Here is a 24824-nt window from a genome sequence, read left to right on the forward strand (position 1 = left end):
ATGATTTCTCAGCTAAGCCTCTGAATTGCCCCTCTTACTTGTCTTTCTCTATTTGAGTACTGCTGGTAGAATTTGCAGCTGAAAAATATACTACTTTGACTTGCAGAAAAACATTGTTACCATGATTAGCTCTGAGGAAACAAAAAACTCCAACACTTTTATACTTGCTCCTGATTTATGTCTATTTTTTCACCTCTACTTTGCTGTCCCGTATACTATAGTATTGTTAATCCAGTTCCATAATAATGCACACAACTTCCAATTATTTTAAAGTAGAAGCTATAGGAATAATTAGATATATTGCTGATATGATCTATAACGAAAGACTAAACTGGCATAGGTGCATTAGTACTTGCAAAGCTAGTAGGGGTTGTGTCTCTTCTTGGAAGTAATGAAAATGACAGAAATTGCAAGTTATAAACAGGGACTGAGGGCCAATATTTTTAACAGAAGTATGTCCCTAATACTGCAAATAAGTGCCAGGAAACTTGGTGCTTCTGGAAAATCTGATTAGGTCCCTATTTGCATCTTAAGAGCTTAAATATACTTATGCTTATAGTAAATGAGAACTTTCAACGGAGGCTGATGTTGGATCTGGGCCTTTGAAAAAAAATCTAACCTCACTGAAGTGATTGGGAAATCTTTCAAATGCCTTTTAAAGATTTCCCAATCTTTTAAGTTGGGGTCATCCAAAATTTTGACAGCCATAGACCAAATGATATGATAGGAATTTGCTCAGATTGGGCTTTTGGAGACAAATATATTTTATGATCTTATAGAGCAGTGGAAAAATCATTTTGCCAGGCCTAGGTGGAAAAGACCCATGGGCCATCAGCTGTGCAGCCATGCACCAAGCTTATAGAGTGACTAGTTACTCATTAACCCCCTTTTTATGATACTTGCTCTTTTCCTGATCAAAGGAGGAAAAAAAGCATACTTGCTGCAATTCAAGTCCTACTGGAGAGAAGCATAAGATTTATTTACTACATAATCTTTTCAAATAGAATTAAAGAGAATTTAATTTGGCTTAAATCATAGACTGGTCCTCTGCGTGAGTGGATCACAACTTACTTGCCTACATTTGAGAATCAAGACTCACACAGATACTGAAATCTAAAGACTGGTGGGAAATGTGGCCAATGCTATTTGGATGAGTAAGAGGAAAGACAAGGTGCGGCAACGTTATTATTAAGAACTAGTTCCAACCATAGTTAGCAGAGAAGTTATCACATTTTTTTGTCTTAAGATCCTTCTAGTGACAAAAAAATAAAATTCCTTCCTAAAAGGGCAGGAAAAGAAAGACAGAGTGATCAAGCAGAAGGATGGGGAAACCTGCCATGAAATTTTACCTAAAGTTGAAGTATTTCAGGTTTTCTTTCAGAAAATGGGAGGGGTGCATCGGAAGGGCAATAGCCTAAAATGGCAACATTTTCATCCAAAGAGTTCCAGTCAAATCTCTACTGACCAGGGCAATGATAGTTGTAATGTACTCATTTTTCTCAACATACTTCCTCTAGTTCCCTCATATAAATTTGAACTTAACTACCCTGTCCCCCCTCCCCTCAGGCCTATGATTGTACTAAACCAGCGTTTTTACCATAACCCCTTCGGCACACAACCCTGCGATACCTCTTTGGATTCATTAGTCGCCTGTTGTGGTTTACAGCGCATCCATCTGCCATTCGTTAGGCCCTCTGGTCGCGGCTAGCAAGAAGCTAGCTCAAGTCTGGTGGAGCAAGACCGCAATGAAGCAACAGCTGAGTCTAATCCTAGCAGTTATTGTCCATGTTTCATTAGCTGTGTGTTTATGGACATTTGTGGGATGTTGTTTTCCTCCTCTGTTAGGCTACGTGCTTTCTTTTGTAATTAGTGTAGCTTGAAGAAAGATCTGCTGGAATAAATAGATGAGGCCTTTGGCTTAGTGAGAATGGCACAAAGAGTCAGGTAGGCATTTGGAGTGATGCCTTCAACCAAAACTGGACACTCGTAATGTACGCACTTCCAAGGGACTAACCCTGCCAACACACTCCACAGCAAGTGCCTAAACCCCCCCAGCGGTAACTGGTGAGCGGCTGCAGTGGTCCCCACCGGTACCATCTAGACAGTTGTGGAAGGCCCAGGCAATCAAAGAATAGGGAGAAAAAGTAGCCAGCTAGTTTTCCAGGAGTTCCCTGCCCAAACAGTCAGAATTTGATCTAACAATCCTTTTCCCAATGATTTTTGAAGTTGATTTGGTTTAACCAAGTTTCAAAAGAGAAAGACCAGGATTAAGCCTATCCACATAAGAGCTGTTGAGACTTAGCAGTTGTACTTTAATTTACATGCAAGATGATTTTCCAGGTGCAAGCAAGCTTTTCAGAGCCATGAATAGCAAAGGAAACACTTGAAAAACTAGTGAAATGTTTGCGAGAACCCTCACACAGAAGACATTGGAGGGATGAGAAGCTCTCTCTTTAGGAGACTGCTTTACAACGCAGGAATTTAGCCTAGGCCTCCTTGTTTCCAGCTATTGCAGGCACAGGGATTTCAGTCTTAACTTCTTTCTTGTAGGGGTGGGGCTGCTGCTGGTATCAATTCGAGAACATTACTTATCTCATCGCACCTAAACAACTCCCTGGAGGCATGAGCTTCAACCTAGGGAAAGAAAGGCAAAGCTGTTGATGACTTCAGTGGGTTGTGCCTCAGGCTCCATTCAAGGAAGGAAGAATTCAGTACAAAAGTCATCTCAGAAATATATAGCTACGTTGAGCAATGGCAGGGCGCTTCCCAGCTGTTGAACAATTTAACAGCCAGATCGAAAATAGCCTCCTGATACATGTTCCTCTAGGAATCGTTTCAGTGGCATGTGAGATTTCTGCCCTTTCATTGTCAGCTTTATTTCCAGGAATGTTTTTCTTTTTTCCAGCCAATGCTTTCTGTCACAGTGGCTTATCGGACAATAGGTTGCAATGAGCCTGCTGCTTCTCTGCTTTCCCAAACCCACAGTCCTGGCCTTCTTATCTCCTGTATCAATGAGTGACATACCTTTAAATGTTGTACTTCATCTAATTAAAATGAAAGTACAACCTATGCCCCTTTTCTAACCAGACCATGCTCATTCTTTTAGAGTAGTGAATTATTCATCTCTTGCCACTTCTGCTTTTTGCTGGGCTAAACTCTGAAGAATGGGAGGGAAGGGAATTCAGAGAATGGGGAGGAATAACAAAATTCCTCCTCCAGCTCTGACCTTGATAACAGTGGGGAGAGCAGGAATCACTGCCTTGGCTGCTTATCCTCCAGGACAACAGGTAGAGCAGATAGAGTAGCTAAGCCTGCCTGGAGCAGGAGCATGACAGAGCAATGCTGCTGGGGAGCAGGACCAGGATCACCGGTGGCTTTTATTGCTCCCCTGGGGATCCATCACATCTGCCCCAGGTGGATGAGCAGGAGGTGCCACAGCCCTCCCAGGTGCTCTGCTGTGTAAACAGCAAGCCCACAGGGCAGGATAATACCTATACCTGGAGCATAAGACCATATCTTTTCTTCTATATGAAATCAAAACAATAAAGAGGGGATCAGACTACTTTAAAAATAACCCTTGCTCCTGTAAGAAAGGTAAGCAAAGCTCTTAGCTTTGGCTGAACTCAGCTGGAGCTGAAGAGTTCATCCCACCCTGCGGCAGAGTCATTTGTGAGACCACAAGACTCATCTTTATCTCCTGGGGAGGCTATGTCAGGGTGCATCAGGAAAGTTAAAAATGCTGGCTAAATTTGCCTCCATTTTAAAAGCAGGAAGGAACCGATGGTTACAGACTATTCTTGCTGTCTGTGAATAGCTCATTAAAAATGCAGCTTCTAACAAACAATAAAATAAAATGAATGCTTTCCTTAAAGGTACATCTGTGAAAGCATTGTTTCAGCATCCAAGTAAAAAGTACTATTTATATTTCCACAACACTTCTGCTTTGTCAGCATGAGCCTTTCTGCAGTGATAATCCATTCATCCCGGCAGCAATACTATTACACCCAGGTTCCAGACGAAACTGAGGGATGTGGAGAGAAACTAAAGACCAAATTTTTCACAAAGTGCTCCAGGGCTGAAAGAGGAAGAGGTCACAAAAGAAATTTCTAGAAATGCCCTAGTGAAAGTAAAATCACCAGGTGTAGGGTGTGTTTTCTCCAGCAGCAAAGCCAACTTAAGTATTCCCCACCTTTGCCACAAAACCACCTTCTGCTCTCAGTTTGGCCACTTTGGCCGTTGGAGGTACCATGCCTTTCTCAGGACCAGTGGAATGATCAGGGTTAACCAAAAAAAAAAAAAAAAAAAAAAAAAAAATCAAAAAACCCCAAACAGTCTTGAGGAAAGAGCATCTTCTGAATCAGGATAATTTCATTAATTCCACATAGAGCTCATCCCCACAAACACGTGAATCAGCATGGGTGGGTAGGTAGACTTGGAGAGCTACAAACTGGGGAGCAACAAGAGACTTGGTGAGGAGAGATGGATGGGAGAATACTGGGGAAGGGCGTCCTTAGAGACCAACACCATTTAAATGCTATTGGGCATCATGCTGGCTAGCTCTCTGCCCTGCCAGGCACACTAATAGCTTTGAAAATGTAATCACCCATTATTCTGGGCAAAGCCAAACAAAAAGCACGGCAAAGCAAGGAATGTAAACCACATCTAGGGCTGGCTCCCTAGCCACTGCATCAGCCTTCATTATGAGCAATTGGAGGTTTTCTTATTTGTCAAACTGCAGATTCCCAGGGCTGTGTTTCCTCATGGCTCATATGATGTCATTGTGAATGGCTAAGTAAACACAGATTGCTGCAGTCAGTATACGGCACTCTGCAGGGCAGTAACAGGAAAAATATATATTGTTTTATTCAAGTGCTGGCAAAGAAAGTGGAATTGTTTATATTCTCTCTGCTTACTCTAAAAAGATCACAGGGTGAAACTAAGGAAGTGTTCTTAAAAAAAAGCATTAAAAGAAAAACTCAGTGATAAGAGGTTTATCACGCTGGCCTGAGAAAATAATAGCAGCTAATATCATCATAATTGCAAACTTCCTTAGTCCTAAAGGATCTCTGAGCCTTTGACACTTACCCACTACAGTGGCATGTACCTACCAACTCTCAGGAAGGAGGTGAGGATCCTACCGGGGAAAGATGACACAATACACTTATAAAACTGCCGTGGGATCTTTAACATCCCCCTAGAACAAACAGGAACTTGGTGTTGGCAGCCTCATGTAAAAGGAATGAAGAAAATCCCATCACTAAGGTCACTTCAAACTACACAAACCACTGAATGAGATAATGACTGGGAGAGTCCTGAATATATGACTTGTTATCTTTGCTATCTGTGTAATTTCTATGGACAAGAGAATCTCACACAGATAGAACCTCAGATTTTGGGGGTATAACTCATTTTTCAGCATGAATAAATTTAGCAGATCTTCCTCTCTATATAGACTTTTAGCTAAGTATAGCTAATTAGCTAGCTGAGACCAGAAGAATGCTCCCTGTAGCTATTGCTCTCTGGGGAGGCAGGGCCAGGTCTCCTGGCAGCTGTGATGAACATCATAAACTAAGTTATGTTAATCCTCCAAGTTTCAGACTTGAGATAAGTCAGAGGTTTTACAACATCCATTATCTACTACTGTGTCTTTTATTTTGTTTGAAGACATATGATGTTCATTAGCTGAGTGCCCTTAAGCATTGAATATGAAAGCAGAAATTTACCATTTAAATTTAGATCATGCTTTCCCCCTGCCACACACACACATAATTTTAAAGTTTACTCTGAACTGTTCCCAGGATTGCGTGTCCAGATCCCAAGCAGGAGGCTAATAATAACCCCTACATTATTATAAAACTACATAAAACTGTAGTTGCAGCCAGAGCTAGATGATAGTTGTTTATCAAAACAATGAATTAGTTTAAATTCATTTAATGCTGTCACTAGTACTGGGAACCAAGCACACCACACTGTAGTATACTGGATGGACCACTTAGCAGTGCTCGTCTTTGCCCATCGTAACATGCCATAGCTCTGATAGGAAACCATTACTTCCATGGTCTGGGATGAATTAATCTTCCTACCGACAGCGGTTGTATGGGATGAGCAGTGACTTGAGATCAGGCAGATCACCAGTTAGGCTTCAGATTTAAACAGGCTTTGGTTACTAGTGATTTATGGACAGTTGCTCTCCACCCACATCTGCTCTTCTAGCCTGCTCCGCAAAAGAAAAGAAGTGATACTGCAGGTGATGCTGTTAGTAATACCATTCGGTGGCTACCAGTCCCATCTCCCTTAGGGTGATCTTTTTGCCTCTAGAAATTAGCATCTCCACAGCACGTTAGAAAACCTTTGTTCAGACTGAGCTTTCTTCTTCAGCTAATCATTTCTCCACTTTGCAACATACTTCTTTGTACTGTGAGAAGGAAGCATGTGGTGCATAGCATTTAACTTATGTTTTACTTCAGTTGTTGATCACAGCCTATCATTCACTTTTCTTGTTCTTTAGTATCGCAGACCCTACTGTGCAAATGATACCTTTGTCCTTAAAGAGCTTCTCTGCTCCTGCTGCTGTGTCTCTTAATTCTCCATGTGTAATGGCAAAGCTGTCTGCTGTACAAAAAAAATTGCTGGTACAAACAAAAGTTCATTATGCCAGGTGGCAAGTGAGTAACAGGAGCAGATGTCTTAACAACACAGGGAAAAGGAGGGAGGGTTAAAAAAAAAAAAAAAAAAAAAGCATAGATAAAACATGAGAACAGCCGTCAGGACATTTGCCACCACTTTCCGTGCGATGCTAGAGGCTGTTGGAAGATTATATACTATGTTGCTAGTACCTAGTCACACAAGCCTGAAAACCATTGTGGTTTATGTCACTGTCTGATATATCTGTTCTCACATGCCTTTCTCCATTCATTTTTCTGGGAACTTCTCCAGGTGTCTGGTTCAGGTACTTGGCAATGAGCCCATCAGAAAGAAAACAATTCCTTATCTTCTGCCTTTAAAAAGTCTAGGTAGCCAAGGAGCTGCAATGCAAAATCAATTAATAGCACATTTTGAAAAGAATGAGCTCCCATAAATATTGTATTGTGCACGGTATTAAAAAGATGTAACATTTATCAATGTGTATGTCATCAGGCTTCTTATAAGAAAGAGGATCCTGAAAAATCCCTAAGTCAGTTTTCAATGTATTTTGTTGCTCTAATTCTTCATTTCCCTGTGACACAGGCACCTTACAGTCATGCATCTATTGACTGATTTGTGGCTCATCAGTCAGTAGGGCTGGTATGAGCTTCTAGTGTTCACCTAATGTCCTTTGTCAAAGAAATCCAGAAATAGCACAGAACATATGATCTTTCAAGATTTTCCCATATAACCTACTCCAGCTGGATTGTAATCACAGTGTAAAGTTTTTCTGGGTTATCTGACATTTCCATGGAGCCAAACCCAGAAAGCTAGGGTGTGCATGTAAATGAAATGAAGTATATCACAGAAAAAAACAGGGAACAGCTTGTTTTTCATTTGATGCAAGCTGTAGTCTCATCTGATAGAGTATACATGGACTTAAAATAAGACAAGAAAATTATTACAGTAAGGCTAAGGAGAGGGATAGATAGTCTGTTCAGACTCTGACCACACAGAAACAGCCAGTGCTGTCTACCAAAATGAAATAGGGAGCTCTGCATCCCTTTACATCGCTGGGTTCCTGAGGCAAATGAGAGAAGAAGGCACGCTTTATGCCATTTCTAGTTACCATTTGTGCTGATCTGTACAGACTTAGTGAAGCAGTAGCACAGCAAGGCATTTTCACAAAAGTACTTTTTGCCATCATGAAGGTTACAGATACAGGCAGTGATCCAGCATTAATGCCAGTGGCCTTGCTCACAGTGTGCTAACTGCCCTCTCATCCAGGCTGACTCACCAGGGCCTGATAAAACCCTATTTTTATGTATTTAGGGTTACACTAAGTCTTCAGCCTAGCAGCAAAACGGTATGTTGTGCCTTTCCAGGATGGGTTTGTCAGACCAGGACATACCACGTGAAACAAAATGTCTTTTTCTGCTGGCAAGAACAGCGGTCAGTGGGATGGCAAAACACCAGCCAGCCCCCAAAACTATCAAGCACTAACCCCAGCATGAGGCAAATCGGTTTGCTGAGCTCCTTACTGGCAGCCTCCCCCTCAGGCAGGGGTAAAGATTGATGGCCAGGTTGCTGCCAGCAGCCAGGGTGCTCTTGGAGAACAGCTGGTCCTGGTAGAACAGTCCCTACCCTGACCAAGGATTCACACAGAACTGGCTTTTCACTTCGTTGGAAAAACGTCTTCATTCCTTCGGGCATGAGACTGAGCTCCCTGCCCTACTCCCTGGGAAAGGAGTCTACGGCTCTCCCAGGACATGCAGGCCTTCTCTAGTAAGGGAACTTCACTTCTCTCCCCTTTCTTCCAGTTCCTCCTATTCCTCTCTTGCCCTCTGAGCATGGGAAGGGAGAGGGAGCAGGGATCAGAGCAAGAGCTGAAGGAGAGCCTTAAAAAAAAAAAAAAAACCAAACCAAATCAAACCCAACAACCAAACAAAAAACTACCCACAACAAAACAGAGAGAGAGAGAGAGCAGCAACAAAAATCCCCACTTCTGCACTGGCCGTGGCTTCCTTCTGTGCTCATGCATGTTCCTCCCTCTGCACTGGCAGGGGATGAGGCAGCAGCTCCACACTGTCCTAGGGGCAGCTCAAGGCATCTCCAAAACCAGCCAACCCTTCCTTTCAGGAGTGCCACTCAAGTAAATCACATTGCCTGCATCTTGAGCCAGGCTTAGCATCAGCAGAGCTAAATCAACTTTTTAGTACATACAGATAAGCTGAAGCAGCCAAGAAAGTGCATCTTTGCCGTCTCCCTGTAACGGTGACGTCTGACTAAAAAAACCCACAATTTAGTCCCACATGTTTCTCCAGTGCAATACAAAATAACACTGCAGTGAATTAAAGAACAAAACGGAGGCTGGTGAGGTTGTGTTGGTTTGTTTGTTTCAAATCTGCATTTCCTAAGTTAAGAGTTCCTTGAAAACAAATGGTGAGGTGTTCAGGCATTTCCTTTGAAAGAGAAATCAAAAAAACTATCTTCCAAAAAATGGCCTTTCTGCATTTTCCAGCAAAAATTCATTCATACAAAAATGCTTTGACAATAACCAGATCATCCTGCCATCTAAAGTATTACAGAATTCCCTCCTGTATTTCCTTTCTTTTTCCTTTTTAAAGATGACAAACTAATTTGACCAAGAGTGGGATGTTTTCTAAAGTCAACAGTGGGAGAAACGTCAGGGAAAATATGTACAAAAAAAGCTAGAGCCCCCTGAAAATTTTGTCATCTTGCCATTGTCTTAATGAAGTACTGGATTTTTAAAGAAGAAAGCTTTCCAACCCTTCTTTCTTCTGAAAATACTTTCTTTTTTTTTTTCAGTTTTTTCTTAAATAAATCAAACTTTTTTTTAGTTTTTACCTTGAGATGGAGAGGTGGATTTTATGGCAAAGTTTTATACTGAGAATCCTATTCTAATTTACTTTGCCCAATGTCTTTCAAAACAGTGTGCAAGTTCAAACCTTACCTGTGTCAGTCATCTAGAAAAGCAACAGTTATTTTTGTGATTTCATCTGTAAGACTTGCTCTACAGCCCGATCACAAATATACTTTGTCTCAGACACACAAACATCTGGAGGTGTTACCATTAACTATGTTTTGGAAAACCATATGTGTTAGTAATAGCACACCAGAAAGTTTAGTCTTCACAAAGGGGTGACATAACAAGTTATACAATGAAGCCAAGAGAGGAGAAATGGTAGAAGGATGGATATTACACACTGCGTTCCTAAAATGATCAAAACCATTAGACACACTAGTCTGATCATTTATCTTTTAGGTGAGAGGAGACCTGTGAAATAAACAACCTTACATTGGAGCAATGTATTATGGAATAGGATAACGTAAAATAAATTAAGCCTCCTGCTTGTATTCCATACGCAGCAACTGTTGTAAAAAAAAGGCCTGCAGGACTGAAGGCAATGGGCAGAACATTACTACAAAAATCGTCCCGTTCAGTGGCAACTGAATACTGTGTATTTTGTGAAATTCGCAGTAGACTATTCCAGATGAATATATAGAGAGGTTCTTTTATGGTGAAATTACCGTGCTAGAAGCAAGACAAGAAACACTTCCTGCTGTTAACATTAGGATGTGGTTATAATCAAAGATTTTGACAAACAATTCCTGTATTTTCCATATTCAGCACTGAATAAGGAAAGTGGCCTTCATTTCGCTAACATGCCTGTGCCAAGATTACTTTCTCCCCAGTCTCCGAGTAGTGGCAAATTTTGCCTCTAACCTGGGGGCCAGACATCTCTGTCATTGAAGGGAGATCGTCAGTACCGTTCCCTAACATCAAACTCAATTTGTGCGACAGCTGCAAGCCTACAAAAGCAGGACCGGGCATAGCTAGATGTTGCAGAAGAGCTGGTGCATCCACAAGAGCCCACGCGTGGGCATACGCAGGCAGGTAGCACCGCTAAGCGTGGGCAGCACACACATGGTCTGGTTGGTGAGCAAGAGAGCAGAAACACGCAGGGAGAAGAGCACAGGGTAAACAGTCACCCTAGCAGTAAGTGTGAACATAGATAGAGCAATTACCCTTGTGCAAGTTGGGAAATGGATGGCTCACCTTTCCGTTTCACAAGCACCTGCAAGCATTAGTTTCGTTACACTGAAACCAATGATTTTTATGCTACTTTTCAGTGGTGGCAAAAGTAAATTACTGTGCACGCTCTGATAAAAGCACAAGTTATTGTTCACTTCATTCCTTGCAATTAAAAAGAGCTTGCAAAATAATCTAATGTAGTGCTTCCTTCCAGGCTGCTATTAAGACAGTTGAGAGGAAATTAGTAAATACACCATGCTATGGATTGCCAGAGTTTCAGATGAGCTCCTTGAAACAAGTTACTTTTCTACAGACCCTTTCCACTCAAAAGTTCCTAAAACCAGGTACTTCCCACAGCAGTAAAATGCAGTTACATCTGAGATAAACTGAAATTGCCACGAACAAAAGAAATAGTCCCCAAAACTTTGTAGTAGAAACTGAAAAGTGACAGTGATTTTAAAAATGGCACTAATTACACTGACATTTGGTCAGGCCAAAGAATGTATGTCCTGATAAAGACTGCTAAAAAACACGGATGAGTAGAATTATGGTTTCTGTCTCTTCTGCAGTAGCACAGTCCTTCCAAGCAACTTGTCAAAAGGAGGTCAGTTATTGACGTCTAATTGAACAACCTACTGAATTAGCATCTGAAGCAGTCTTTGGAGGCCTGCTATGTGCATATTCAGCATGTAAAATATTATTTACCGTAAAGACAAATCCAATACTCAGTGCTTAATTTTTATGTTTGAAAGTATGTTAGTGTTTTTGAAGTTCTTGAACATGGGATGTTTGTTTAGTCCACGATGCGGCTGTGGGGATTAAGATGGAGATTTGAGACAGGTATTCCAGGCCCTTTATAACCCACCAGAACAAAAAGACATTTGAACCATTTTTGATGTTCAGATTTGGGTCCACAGAAGAGGCGTCCACGTCATTACCACTGAAGAAAAAATGTTTACATTACACTGAGCAACATGACCTCCTGAAAGGCAAGAGCAACACATTTCATCACGTAGCTGTTCAATCCTAGTCTGTATTTACTGTTACACAGTGTGCATATATATACACACACATATACACACACTGTTATATATATACACACTGCTGTACAGTATATATAAGCATATTAAAAAGTATACTTTTGATATTTATATATAAAAGTATATGTACTTTTTATATTTATATCATCAGTCAGTGGAGGACCTCACTGTGCTGTTACAGAAAAAACATACAAGCATACGCAGTAATTTCTCTGAACAGTTCACTGCTTAAGGCAGTGATTAAAATTTAAGACAGCGAGGCAGTGTAAACCAGATGATTTTTATACTTGTTACAGTTCTTCCTTTCCTTTCCCCCCACTGATCTCATTTTGCTCCATTAAATTTACCTTCTAGTTTACTACAAGCACGTTAGGTCTCAACATCAGAAGTGACTACAGTGAACAAACCAAGAGAGGAGGGGAGGCAGAGAAAACCTCCTGTTGATGTCTCTCTCACCACTCGTATCCCCCTATCACTGAACTGCCAGAGGTATTGTCAAAACTGAGTCAAACCCAGGCCCAGAGATGCAGACCCAGAAGTAATGACTGCATGTTTACATCCATGGCACACCAGGGTCAGAAAAGGACTCTGCATTACAAGTTCATACCCAGACACACACAGACACCCCCGAATGACCTGCACTTTCAGGAGCAAATTAAATTCTTACGGTAGTGTCTTTAAAACAAACCATTACTTCCCAAAGCTGGGCACAGAGCTGTTGAAGGAGGCAGCACATCGTGTGCCAGAATCCTGTGGCATCCTGCAGGCTGGAGCTTGCCACATGCTCCAGGGGGACTGAGATTCCAATACATGAGGGGCCTCCAAGAGGGTGAATGGGGGATGAATTCTAACAAAAATACACTTTTTAAAGAAAACAGATACTTCATTTGTGAAAGTGCCTTTCGATCATTATAACCTCTGGTTTAAACCACTGGTGTCTCCTGCCAAGTATGGTTTACTGATGACACATCATCATGGCACCAGGAATGGACTTGTTGATAAGTTAAATAATGGGACTACTTTCAGATCATTTTTATAGCTGAGAATTCTCATGGCATAAAAGAGTCATCATACAGTTATTTCACGGTGGAGAACTGTTATTTTTCTTAGAATAACTTTGAACTCTGTAGCTTTTGGGGAAGGGGGATGTTTTTCAAATAAAACCCTGCTTCCATTCTTCCCCCAAAAGCTCAGCTTGTATTAGCTGGAACAATAACAAACTCGTGAAGATATGTATTCAGGCAGATTGTAAATTTAGCCAGAGCATTTATATGTTACTAAATCCAAACAAAGATCTAAAGCAAGACACAAAACACCACCGAAAAAAAAAAAAAAAAAAGGTTGCAAAAGATATGGACTGAGATTTTTAAAGCTAAGGGACTCAGCCACACAAGTCCCAAAGAAATTGATTAATTATGTGGTTGATAATCTCAGTTTATATGCCAAGTTAATTCCTGATATAACTTCATTGTCTTCAGTGGAGTTACACTGCAAATGTATTTGACAGATAGTCATGTTTCTTCTCCAAGAATAACTTCTAAGGCAGAAGGTTTAAACATGAGTGAAAGAAAGTCCTGGGCCAAGTTCTACCCTAATTTAAACCCTGTACAGAACAGCTGACTTGGAAGCAAGGGTGTAAGGAAAGGCAGAAAGAGACATGAGTCTATTCTTCCTTTGCTGGGACATTACATCAATTCTCTTAGGTAATGGTCATGTCTCCAAAAAACACAGCAGGAATCCAAATTGCAGTTTGTTGGAGATTCTTTCATTCTAAGCCTGCAAGTTCTTGTATTTCACAAGCAGTAAGTATTCAGGAAAGAGCCTGGACTAGTCTCAGTGGAGGACCATGAAATTCTCTCCTATTAGGTACTCCATGGATCCGAATCTTGCCTGCTTCAAAACCCATCTCATCTTCTTTGAGGATAAGAACTGGAAATGGCCATTTTAATACAAACATTGGAATTAGTCACCAAATTTAATCAGAAAATAATTCGTTTCAGACATTCTCAACCTCAATGTTATTTTGAATCAAAACCCAGCATTTGGATTATTTTTTTAGTGTGTTGGGTTATTTTTGGGTCCTTATTAGTAATAGAGTTAAGCATGTCTAAATAAGGCTGATGGGTCAAACAGGGTGGACACACCTTTGCTAAGGTGAGAAGGAATTAATGCCCATCTCAAGTCTTTCTGTGCAGCATTGCTAAAGACACGGGGAAGTTTTATTGCTTTGCCCAAAGCGTCATTTAAGCCAGCGGCAGAAATCTGAGCACTACAGCTCTTAAGTGTAGTGAATTCCTAGTGTCCTCACTTCTGATTCTTCTGCTGGCAGAACTTATTTTACTAAAAGTGATGTAACCTGGCAGTAAGTGAGCTCAGCATAAACAAAATGGCTCCACATAATACCTCTGCTCTAGGGGGATCACTGCTAGGGCAGGCGATGCGGGCCAGCAAGCTGGTCTCTGGACTGACGGCCCGAGCACTTGGATGCCCTTCCCAGCTCTCCTCTCATTGACTATTTTCAGTCAAGTCGGACAGCAAGGTCACATACGTTGTTTTAATACTCAACTGGATGTCAGGGGACCATCTGCTAAGCACCCCTAATGAGGCAAAAGTGAAGACATTTCATATCCAACATGGTTTGCAATAATTATAAACAGGACAGCCACTGGATCAAGAGCATCTCACATTCCCCATCTGTGAAATGCAGCTGCTAATCTTCAGCCTCGTAAAAACGTGTGGAAGTGAAAAGCTCCATAGGATGGGCTGTGACCACTGCCTTGAAGGAAAGCAGGAGTATTTTGAGGGAATCGGCCAGACCAGAAGCAGGGAGGTTGAGCATAGCCAGCCCTGCAGGAGCCAGGAGCTCTGCACGGCCCCGAGTGGGCATGCCCCCGAAACTGGCACAGAGCACGTGGCTCTGACGCTGACACTTCCCCACTCACCTGGACTTGTGCTGAGGTGGCATTTTCTTCCCTTCACGGGCCCAAGCGAGCCTCATGCAAGTACCTGATAACTGGCAGTGCCAAGCGAGCAACTCTCTGGGTTTGCTGTGCTCCCCACCGAGACCTGTCCGCGAGGGACACTGATTGCCACCTGGCCCCATGCATGGGAGCCACCTCCCACCCTTCCTTCCTTTTCTTCAGCTCCCTCCTGCATATGTGATCATTTGTTATTTCTGCATACAGGCCTTCCTGCTGGAGATGAATACGACCTACTCTTTCCCTCCTCACCAGAGCTTACGTCCGTGATCTCTAATTCTTCACTTCTGTAGTACTCAATGCCTGTACCATTTTACACCATGTACATGGCTGTGCCTCTTCTTCTCCCAGGCTCATCTCAGCTGCTGCGGCCCAGTTCTACCTTTTCTCCTTATCGCTTGTCACCTTCTCCCCTCCTTCATTCGGGCTACCTCCAAAATCAACTCTTTTCCCACTTTTCCTTCAGAGATGCTGCTCTCTGTCACCTGTCTCAGACATTAGTGCTTGACAGACTTTCTTCCAGGCCCCTTCATCACTTTGACCCTCCTCTCCAGCAATTTTCATCTCCAAGTACAAGGTTGTCATAACTAAATGGACCATGTTTAAATATGAAAATAGCTGCACAGTTTCCCCCACTCTCTTCTGCCTTTTTTCTCTCTTCATTATCTACTCCAAGTCCAGGCACAGGCTCAGGGTAAGGCACTGCAACACAGGTAGCACATCACTACTACTCCTTCAGAGCACAGCTGTGAAAGAAGAAAGCATTTTTTAAATCTGTTCTTGAAAAAGATGATGGTAAGGAGTCTTCTGAAAGCATGTCAGGAGAACTTTTACCCTGCACTTCCCCAGTCAAAATGGAGGGAAAAAAAAAAGAAGAAAAAAAAAAGAATATTCTGTATATTTTACTAGCAATTAGAGAATAGTCATGACCAAACTTATGAAACATCAAGATGCTTAAAACATTCCAATTGAGGTAAAAAGTGGGCAATTTACTTTAGCTTCATAAATCTTAGAGAATCAGTCTTTGTCATGTAAATAAACCATGTAATAGGTTTTCTAGAGATAGGTAACACAAGTGGACAAATCGTAGAATCATAGAATGGTTTGAGTTAGAAAGGACCATTAAAGGTCATCAGATCATCTCAAGCTTGGTGACTTGTACTCTAGAATGTCCCTCTGTTTTTCCACTGACTGTAGAGGGAGGCTAGATATTTACCTAAGCCTTCTTCATGTGGCTAAAATTAGGTTAAATAACTCCTATCTAACTGGAATAAAAATGATAAATCGGTAGATGAAAAGCTGGACATAAGCCAGCAATGTGCAGCCCAGAAAGCCAACCATATCCTGGGCTGCATCTAAAGGAGCATGGCCAGCAGGTCAATGGAGGTGATTCTGCCCCTCTACTCCACTCTGGTGAAACCCCACCTGAAGTACTGTGTCCAGCTCCAGAGTCCTCAGTTCAAGACATGGACCTGTTGGAGCAGGTCCAGAGGAGGGCCACAAAAATGATCAGAGGGATGGAACACCTCTTCTATCAGGACAGACTGAGAGAGTTGGGGTTGTTCAACCTGGAGAAGAGAAAGCTCTGGGGAGACCTTACTGCAGCCTTTCAAGACCTGAAAGGGGCTCATAAGAAAGCTGGGGACAGGCTTTTTGCTGTGGTTTGTTGCAATAGGACAAGGGGTAATGGTTTTATTTAGACTGGATATAAGGAAGAAATTTTTTACGATGAGGATGGTGAAACACTGGAACAGGTTGCCCAGAGAGGTGGCAGATGCCCCATCCCTGGAATCATTCAAGGCCAGGCTGGACGGGGCTCTGAGCAACCTGATCTAGTTGAAGATCTCCCTGCTCATTGCAGGGGGGTTGGACTAGGTGACCTTTAAAGGTCTCTTCCAACCCAAACAATTCTAAGATTCTATGAAAAAGGGCCTAGTGCAGACATCATCATGGACGGAAAACAAGCTATACAGAGATCTTCTTGTAGTATACTGACATCCACATCAGGACTACGACTTGAAAAGTTACTTTGGCTAAGAATTGCCACATTCACTCTGAGGGCCAAGGAGAGTATTTCTGCAAAGGCTAAAAAAAATTTTAAATGTAGGATTTCCTAAGGAAAATAGAAACTTAAAATAACACCGATTTAAAATTGCTTCTTGTGCAGTGATCTCATTTCCTTAGGATCAGCTGCTTCTTACTCCTCCAAGTGTGAGGCATAGTTAAATCTTTCTGAAAACTAATGTTCTGGTTGTATTTAAAAAATAGGTTCTGATCAAGCAAAGCTTAATTAATTATCTTTATTCTGCAGAGTATTGCCTTGTCCTACTCTTGGGCACAGAAATCTGGGATGTGGGGCATTCTCATGGCTTTAATTTTGAAAAGGATCAGAACTGGGTTTAGCTGTCACCTTTTACTGTCTGTCTGCAACTGAAAGAACAGAACAATCCTGTAGGGCTGACGACAAGGAAAACTTTTCCTATAGCTGAAATTACTGCAATCATAGCTAGAGCAGTGGTATCTCTAGCTCCATTTTGGAAATGCAGAAAGGATTTTGAATAGTTGGCAGTGGTGAACACTTTGTTTACACCCTAGAAATTCAAGGCACTGCTTAGTTTTAAATTAGAACATAATCAATATCCTAACAAAGCCTTTATAGATTGTTTTTAAAGGGGCTGAAAGGATAGAAAAAATTAAATATAAGAACATAAGTAGCAAGATCTTAGCCCATAAACTGAACTTGAGACCTAGTTATCCAGTGCTCTAAAATCTAAAGCTTTATTTCTACTTCTGAAAATTCATTAATAGCATTTGTTGATCATTGGTTTAAAGTGTTATAGCTGATTCCTTCCAGTGACAAGTAGGCAAAACATGGAAGATAAATTGTTGCAAGGAATGCATGCCAAAATACAGAAGGAAGCTATTTAGCCAATTTTACCTTCCAAGGTTTAAAATCTGAAGGGAAAGTTTTCAAGAATTAAATTATTTTGAACACCCCTAGTTTTGAAGCTTCAAAGCATGCTGGATCAAAAACTGCCAACCCTTTTTCCCACTGGTTATGGGAAATCTAAAGCATCCAAAATAGGGTTTTTTTCAAATGTTGTCTGCTCATAGCACTATAAATGGAGTTGGTTTAGCTTTTTAATCGTAGAAGCTATTGTGACAAAAAAATAAGTGGGGAAAAAAGTTAGAAACTACCATTGAAAATCTCTTGGTATTCTTTGTCCTGCATTGTTGCATGGGTAAATATTTTTTGTTTTCACTTTGTTTCCCCCCCCTCTAAAAGTGTAAAGTGGGCCACAAACAGTGAAGAGGTCTTGACTCCCCCAACTAACAAAGCTGAATTCTGCTCACAGTTCAGGGGAGCTGCTACATGCCCAGTCACACAGAAAGGTTTGCTGGGAAAGCTTTAAAAAAAACAGATGAGTTGATGGCTTGTGCATCTCACCTGGAATATTTTTGTTCCTCCAGCTCTTGTTGTACGTTTCCTGACCAAACGGTTCATCTGGGAGTATGACCCGACACTAGGTAGGTTGCATTTTATTCTATACACGGGGTATGCTGTATATAATACCAGGGCTGAAGTAATGGAAAGTCATAGAGTTAATATTCCAAGCCTCAGTCAACCTTTAAATTTGCTGTAAAAAGCTTCTCTATAGTCATTTAAAGCTGGAACAAATTATTACCTAAGATGGCAGAACAGAGAAGCAGTAACACAGTCAAATGAAAGCAGAATTAATATATGAGGCACATTTCCGCCCACACAGAAGTCAGTGGGAATTTTGCCATTGAAAACAATTGCGTTAGTATTTCACTCTGAAAATTATTTAGTGTGCGATCACTTTTCTGCTTTTGGATAACCCAAACATCAGCTGCTAGAGAATAAGGTGGCTGGGATACAGATCTCAAAAATTCAAGCAGAAAAAAAAAAAGTAGGTGCTTACAGTCAGTCTACCTACCCTTAGGTAAGTTTTTTGCCCTCATTTTCAAACATACATTGTGTCTCACTTTTTGGGTGACCAGATAGGGACACCAGTCATCAAAAGAACATCCATGTCTCCTCCACCACTCCCACTTAGCTGTGTTGGGTCTTGCACTTTTGAGAAGCTGGCACAGATACCTCAAAAAAACCTCTCAAACAATTGCTGTGAATTAGGGGCCTTGCTTGAAAATTCAGTCCAAGGTCCAATTTTTTAGTATTTCATAAGTTAACATATATTTGAATGCTCTACACTAGGGAAAATCCAGGCCAAGAAGTCTGAGATGAGGCATTCACATCTTAGAAGGCACCTTCAATACCTCAGGACTAAGTACTTGCACATGAAGTAAAGGGCTGGAAAATTTTCTTTTTCTCCTACAATCTGTTGCCACCTCCTTCCTAACCTTTCTTTGGAGGCTCAAATACAGATCGTGCAGTTAAATACCTATTTCTTTGTTAGGGTTCTTTATCTATGAGGTCACACTAAAGAAATAGAGAATGCCATACATTTGCACAGCAGAAACAAATATGAAAGTTTAATACACTTGATTGCAAAACCCAGGCAGCCCTTTCAACAAAGAAAAATAACCAATATGGGACTAAGTATTTTCATCTGGTAAGATGAAGAAATGACAGATATTGGAAATCTCATCTTGGGAAAATAATTCTCAGAACAACCTGAGCTCAAATACATTCTTTTTTTCTGCTAACATCAATATATTCATCAGTGAATTATAAGTCACCTGCCTTGTACTGCACAGTGGGATGTTCAGGATAATTCTTTGTTAGTATTATTAGTATTAGTACTTCACATCTCTATCACTAATGTATAATTTTAAGAACTTGACAATAGAAGAAGTATATAAAGTGTTTTGTATCAGTATAGTCCAAGTCCATTAATGTCTTAACAGGGACAGTACATGCAAAAGTATCCTTGTTGCCTTGTTTAAGCACACAAAGTCAGTTATTAGCAAGTTGCAAGGTTTATAATTTTTTGCCCCATTATGAAGGGCCTATGTCCTTTTTGGTGTACAAGACTTGACATTTGTTTCTGTTTTACAAATGAATACAACTGCAAATTATCCACGCCCCTCAGGAATATAGTCATCTTCTGTTTGGAATATGAAAAGCTTTCACACAGACAACAGTCCTATCTCAATAAAATAAAAATTAACTCTCTTCTGACTTACTGAATTCTATGTTCTCATTTGGTTTAGAGGATAACAGCTTAAATCATGTATTACAGTTATTGCAAAGCTAAGTGCTTTAAGTTGCTCAGAGGAAAAGGTTTGAGAAATGCAAAAACTAATAAACTACTATCAATAAGTTATTTCATAATCACAGTAATCTCTGGTGGAAGCTGCCCACCAGAGACTGGTTTTTAGAGTACTGTTTTTTCAAACTATGAATCACAACAGGATTCAAAGAAGGCTCTGAAGTGTTAGAGAAAAAAAATCTCCTGACATTCTAACTATTATTCAGGCCTTTGGAGATCAGTCAGAAAAGCACTGTAACTTCAAAAGCTTTGAGAAACAGTGCTTTAAAGAACCCATTTCTGTCTTTAGCATGATCATCCCGTGGTGATTTAGTGGCCAGTTACCTGTAAACGTCACTGAGCTGAATTTACTGAGAAGTTTTAGCTGAATAGATTCATTTCTTCTTAGCAGTCACGGACTGGCAGTTTGGTGGGAAGAAGGATATCTATGTATTCCACCAATATAAAAAGTTTAAGTTGTGTCAATGAGACCCATTTGCCCTTCAGGGAGAATAAGTAGCTTTGTCAAGTAATTTTGAAAGGGCAGGAGTAACACAGATGCAAACTCACTAGCTACTAAGCAACAGGAGGTTTTGCCAAAAATCACTGGGGCTGTGACAAAAATGTCATATTTATAGTTTGTTTGTTATGTCAAGTTTTCAACCACCCATTAGCCCCCCTGATGCAAGGAATCTCCAGATAATTCCTATTTTTAGGAAAGCTTTCACCAAGCTGTACAAGGCCTGATGGAAATTCAACATTATCCTAAACTAAGCATCAGTGTAAAAAACCTTGTCCTCTTAATTCAAGGGTGGCACATTTTAACTGGGAAGGAAAAAACACACCTTATAAATATTCTTTACTACTCTAACCTGCCAGAAGAAAATGAAGGACCATATTTTTAGCAGCATCTGGATATACTGCTGTATCTCCAGGAGCCAAATTACAAACCACAAAATAACATTTTCTGGCGGGAGGAGCATCACTGAATCTTGTAAGCTTTGGCACATGGAGCTGCTGCTGAAGTCAGGGCTTTGCAGCTCTGCCACTTTTGTGCATGATGTTGGATCTGTGCAAGCATCGGTCCAACAGCTGCATCTTCGCAAAAGTACTTTACACTGCGCTTTTTATTTTACTATTCTCAGCCAAGGGGTAAGAACTGCAGCAAAGGTCATTTTCTGGGGAGTGTTAACCATCAGCCTTGACTGCTCCATCAATTCTGTCTAACTGGCAAGTCACCGTCACCATCTTGGCATGGTTGGTTTTGTTTGTTTGATTTTTTTAAAAAGTGCCTAATCTCTCCAGCTAAGTGCTTATCTGGCACTATCAAGGTGAATGAGTTTCCACTTTCAATCCTTATAATAAATCACACAACTATCTCATGTGTGCAACAGAATTAGAAGGTCCAATGAAAGAGCTCTATGCAGAAATGGGCTGGAAATGCACATTTAAAAAAATATACAATTGTTTTATAAAATCTTAAATATATGAATTCAGCATTACATTTAGTCTTCTTTAGCTCATTAAATAGGTACTGAGAAAGGGGATTGGGTTACCACGTGAATTTCACCAAAATTCATTAACGTTTATATGTTTTTAAGTAGGACACAACTTGCAAATTGATAAGCAAATTTAGTGTGATGTTAGAAGGCCTAAAAACACTTAGCCTGGTTAGGGCACCACTTAAGCCACAGCCTAAAAGCACTTCACAAACATAAGCAACGCACCCGCAGCGGATTTAACACAGACCTGGAAATTCGTGCTATATTTCATTTTGGCTCTATTAAGAGGTTCATAGAAGCAGCATGAAAATGAGCATTCCTGTGTACCATTTGAGCAGTGCTTGCCAGGAGCGGCGTGGCAGCGGGGTGACAATTTGCCTGCCACCGAGGCACCTTGCCTCGGGGAGAGTTTGCAGCCTGCAAGCAGCCACCCTCGCAGCAGCACCGCTCCAGGTGGCTCTCCACCACCTCGCCGCTGCCACAAAACCAGAAGCGTGTAGATGTATAACACCTGCCAGCCTGCATCGTCTCGGGGATGGACATACTCGGTGGGGATGAGTTTCGAGGTGGAGGTGTAAAGACCTTTATTTGGCCACCTACCCTCTGTGGGTAAACTGGTAGCCTGAATGCAGGGGTCCCATGGACCTCAGTGACCCAGGGCTTCACACCATGGTTTTCAAGGGCGCTGTGAATAGCTGCTCTCCTCAGTGCTAGTTAAATAGGAATAACAGTCTGGATTTCAGCAATTTTCCCCATGAGCTAGTGGCGGTGCCCAGAATTTAGGGTGCCTTCAGCTGATCTCAAAGGTGGAAAGACATTGTGGTTTGTGGTCAAATAAGTGATATATAATTGATATTAATTAGAGATGCTGAATCAGAGTAAGTCATCAAGGGAACTGGTAAATTTCTTTTTTCCGGGGGGGGGGGGGGGGGAGGGTGCAAACAACAGCAAAAAAGGAGGAGGAAGGCCAAAGAGTCATCACAGCAGTAGCCAGACAGCATTGATGGCCTGCAGAATACCTCATGGGCAGATTACCTGCCTCTCTAAACCATGACATGCAGGGAGAATCTCCTGGATCAAATGATGAAAGAAGAAAATTCATTGTAGCTATGGCTAAGTGGGTGCTTTTAAAAATAAATTTTGCAGTATTTCTCTGAGAACACATTAGTTGTTCTACCAGAATCAGGACAATCTGCTTAACTAGAAACAGAGCTGCAATATCCAAGATTTAAAAAAAGAGGGGATTATGAACTGGGTTGTGTCATTTGTTCTGAATTAGCATTTCTATGTATAGTTGGGAGAACCAGGTGCTTTCTGATGCATAGAGACTTACAACATCCACTTTTGCCATATGGGGAAAAAACCCAAACAAATAAAACCCCGAGAAAGTGCAGGAGACAGGTTTCTCAGCTCTTTTCTTGATTCTGTCACTGATTTGTTGCCCACAGTCTCTCTCCCTCTGCTTCTCACCTATAAAATCCTTCATTTAAGTAACTGGTGCTCAAAGAGTTAAGACTCACATATCAAAGGTGCACAGAAACACCAAGCATTTCTCCAGAGACTGAATTTTAAACAAAAGTCTACTTATAAAATAACAGCAACCAAGGAGATAGTACTTTTGTCGACCTTTCTAGAAGTCACTTGGCTTTCTCACACTATCCCTAGATGTCTTTCTCTAGCTGTTCACGTATTGCATACAACTTTGCTAATCCTCTGAAAGGAAAATTGTCTCTGAGCAGATAATCAGCAGGACAGTGCATGACAGACTGGCCTGTCTATGTAGTCAGAGACAGAGAAAGCATAGGAGTTTATTTAATTTGAATGGGATAGAGAAAAGACTATCCATTACTTTGAAGGAGCAGAGGCAACCATAAAGAAACGAGTCTTAAGAAAAATTCTAATTTTGCTAGGACTACCAGATTAATAGTGACATTTTTAAAGAGTATTGCTTCCAACTATGTCACAATTTCTTTAGGTCACTCGGATTTTTGTTCGCTCTTTTTCTACTGGGAGGGAAACAACCCAGAGTTGGTGTTTCTGTAAAGTCGTGTCTAATGCAACATACCAACAGCCCATAAGACACCATCAAACATGGGTAAAGTGTGTAGGTATCAGTAAAGCAGCAAAGGTGGGAGATAAGGTGGTAGAAATTGTTGTCCCACTAGCTTAGTTATGAAAGGCCCATGATAGCACCATTCTTCTCCAGCATAACATGAAACAGCCAAAGGACAGCAGAAAGGTACACGAGGTAAACAAGTGCTTGAGGGAGGGAGACACACACCTCTGTTAGTGCCCTGAATTATCTCGCAGCAGAGAACTTAATCTCCTATAGACCAGCTCAAGATTTATAAATTTCACTGCTGTGGCAAGAACAGCAGAAATCACTTTGCGAATATATTGTCTACATTGGCAAGAAGGCTTTTCCCATTGGAAAGCTTGGTGCGGGAAGCTTATTTTTACATTAGAAGGGTAGTTTTGCCTATATAACCACACCTGTAGCTGTGGGTTCTGTTAGCAAAACGGTATCATTCAGGGACTACAAGGGAAGTTTGCAGATACCACATGTAATGTAATTAACATTACAACACTAGCAAATGTTGCCAGCCTGAATTTCTCTTCTGCACCTGATAAATACAGATCTGTACAAACAACATAAACTACAGAGCAGAGTGGGAATATATCCAAACTAGCTTCCATCAAAATGGTTGATAACCAGAAACAGTTTAGCAGTGGGAACCAAGACCTCACTAAGAATAATTTACTCTAGCAAGAGAAGATGCAAGAACTATTTTTCTGGGGTAATCTTGTGCCAACGGAGCCATGAAAAAGAGCTGAGGTCCTCAGGTCCAACTACAGTTCTCAAGGACTGTCTTTGCTCTCTGGTTTATTCAGCTAACACGTTGCCTGGACAGCTGGAATACCATCTGAATACAAGCCCTTCATCCCCAGGATTGCTTTCCCTGCTGTAGATCACAAGTTGAAGAAACACATGTCTTTGTATAGTGTAGATTTCTAGTTTTCTTGACTTGTGGCTCACTCAGCAAGTTTGTCTTAACACTCCTGAAGGTTTACTGCCTGCCTCTACCCTAAAAATACTAACTCCCAGCAACACAGCTGAGAGAGAAATTGCCCAGCCAGCAAACAGAAGTTTTAACAAAGGGGCCCATACTAAAGTAAGTGTTAATAAATCATTAACTGATGGTGCCTTCAGCTCTAGGGTGTAAAGGTTGACAGACCAGCAGCCCCAGTAGGAAGGCAGCCTGGGGAAGCCTCCCCTCCCAGCCCTCTCTTCCTCCTGCTGCACAACAGGATACTGCAGTCTACACTGCTAGAGACCAGATCATCGACATGACCATGATTAAAAATAACCGTTTTCCGTAGCGAGCAAA

General features: G+C 41.2%; 1 protein-coding gene across 1 annotated transcript in view; it reads left to right on the forward strand.

The window, feature by feature from the left end:
* The window catches only part of RERG (RAS like estrogen regulated growth inhibitor), a 110504-nt gene that overhangs the window by 73666 nt on the left and 12014 nt on the right, over positions 1-24824 (forward strand). The window contains exon 3 of the mRNA XM_049822366.1: positions 18171-18227. Coding sequence (XP_049678323.1) covers positions 18171-18227 — 57 coding nt within the window. The remainder of the gene's footprint in view (positions 1-18170; positions 18228-24824) is intronic.

This window comes from Accipiter gentilis, chromosome 18, assembly GCF_929443795.1.
Source record: "Accipiter gentilis chromosome 18, bAccGen1.1, whole genome shotgun sequence".
Classification (NCBI taxonomy): domain Eukaryota; kingdom Metazoa; phylum Chordata; class Aves; order Accipitriformes; family Accipitridae; genus Astur; species Astur gentilis.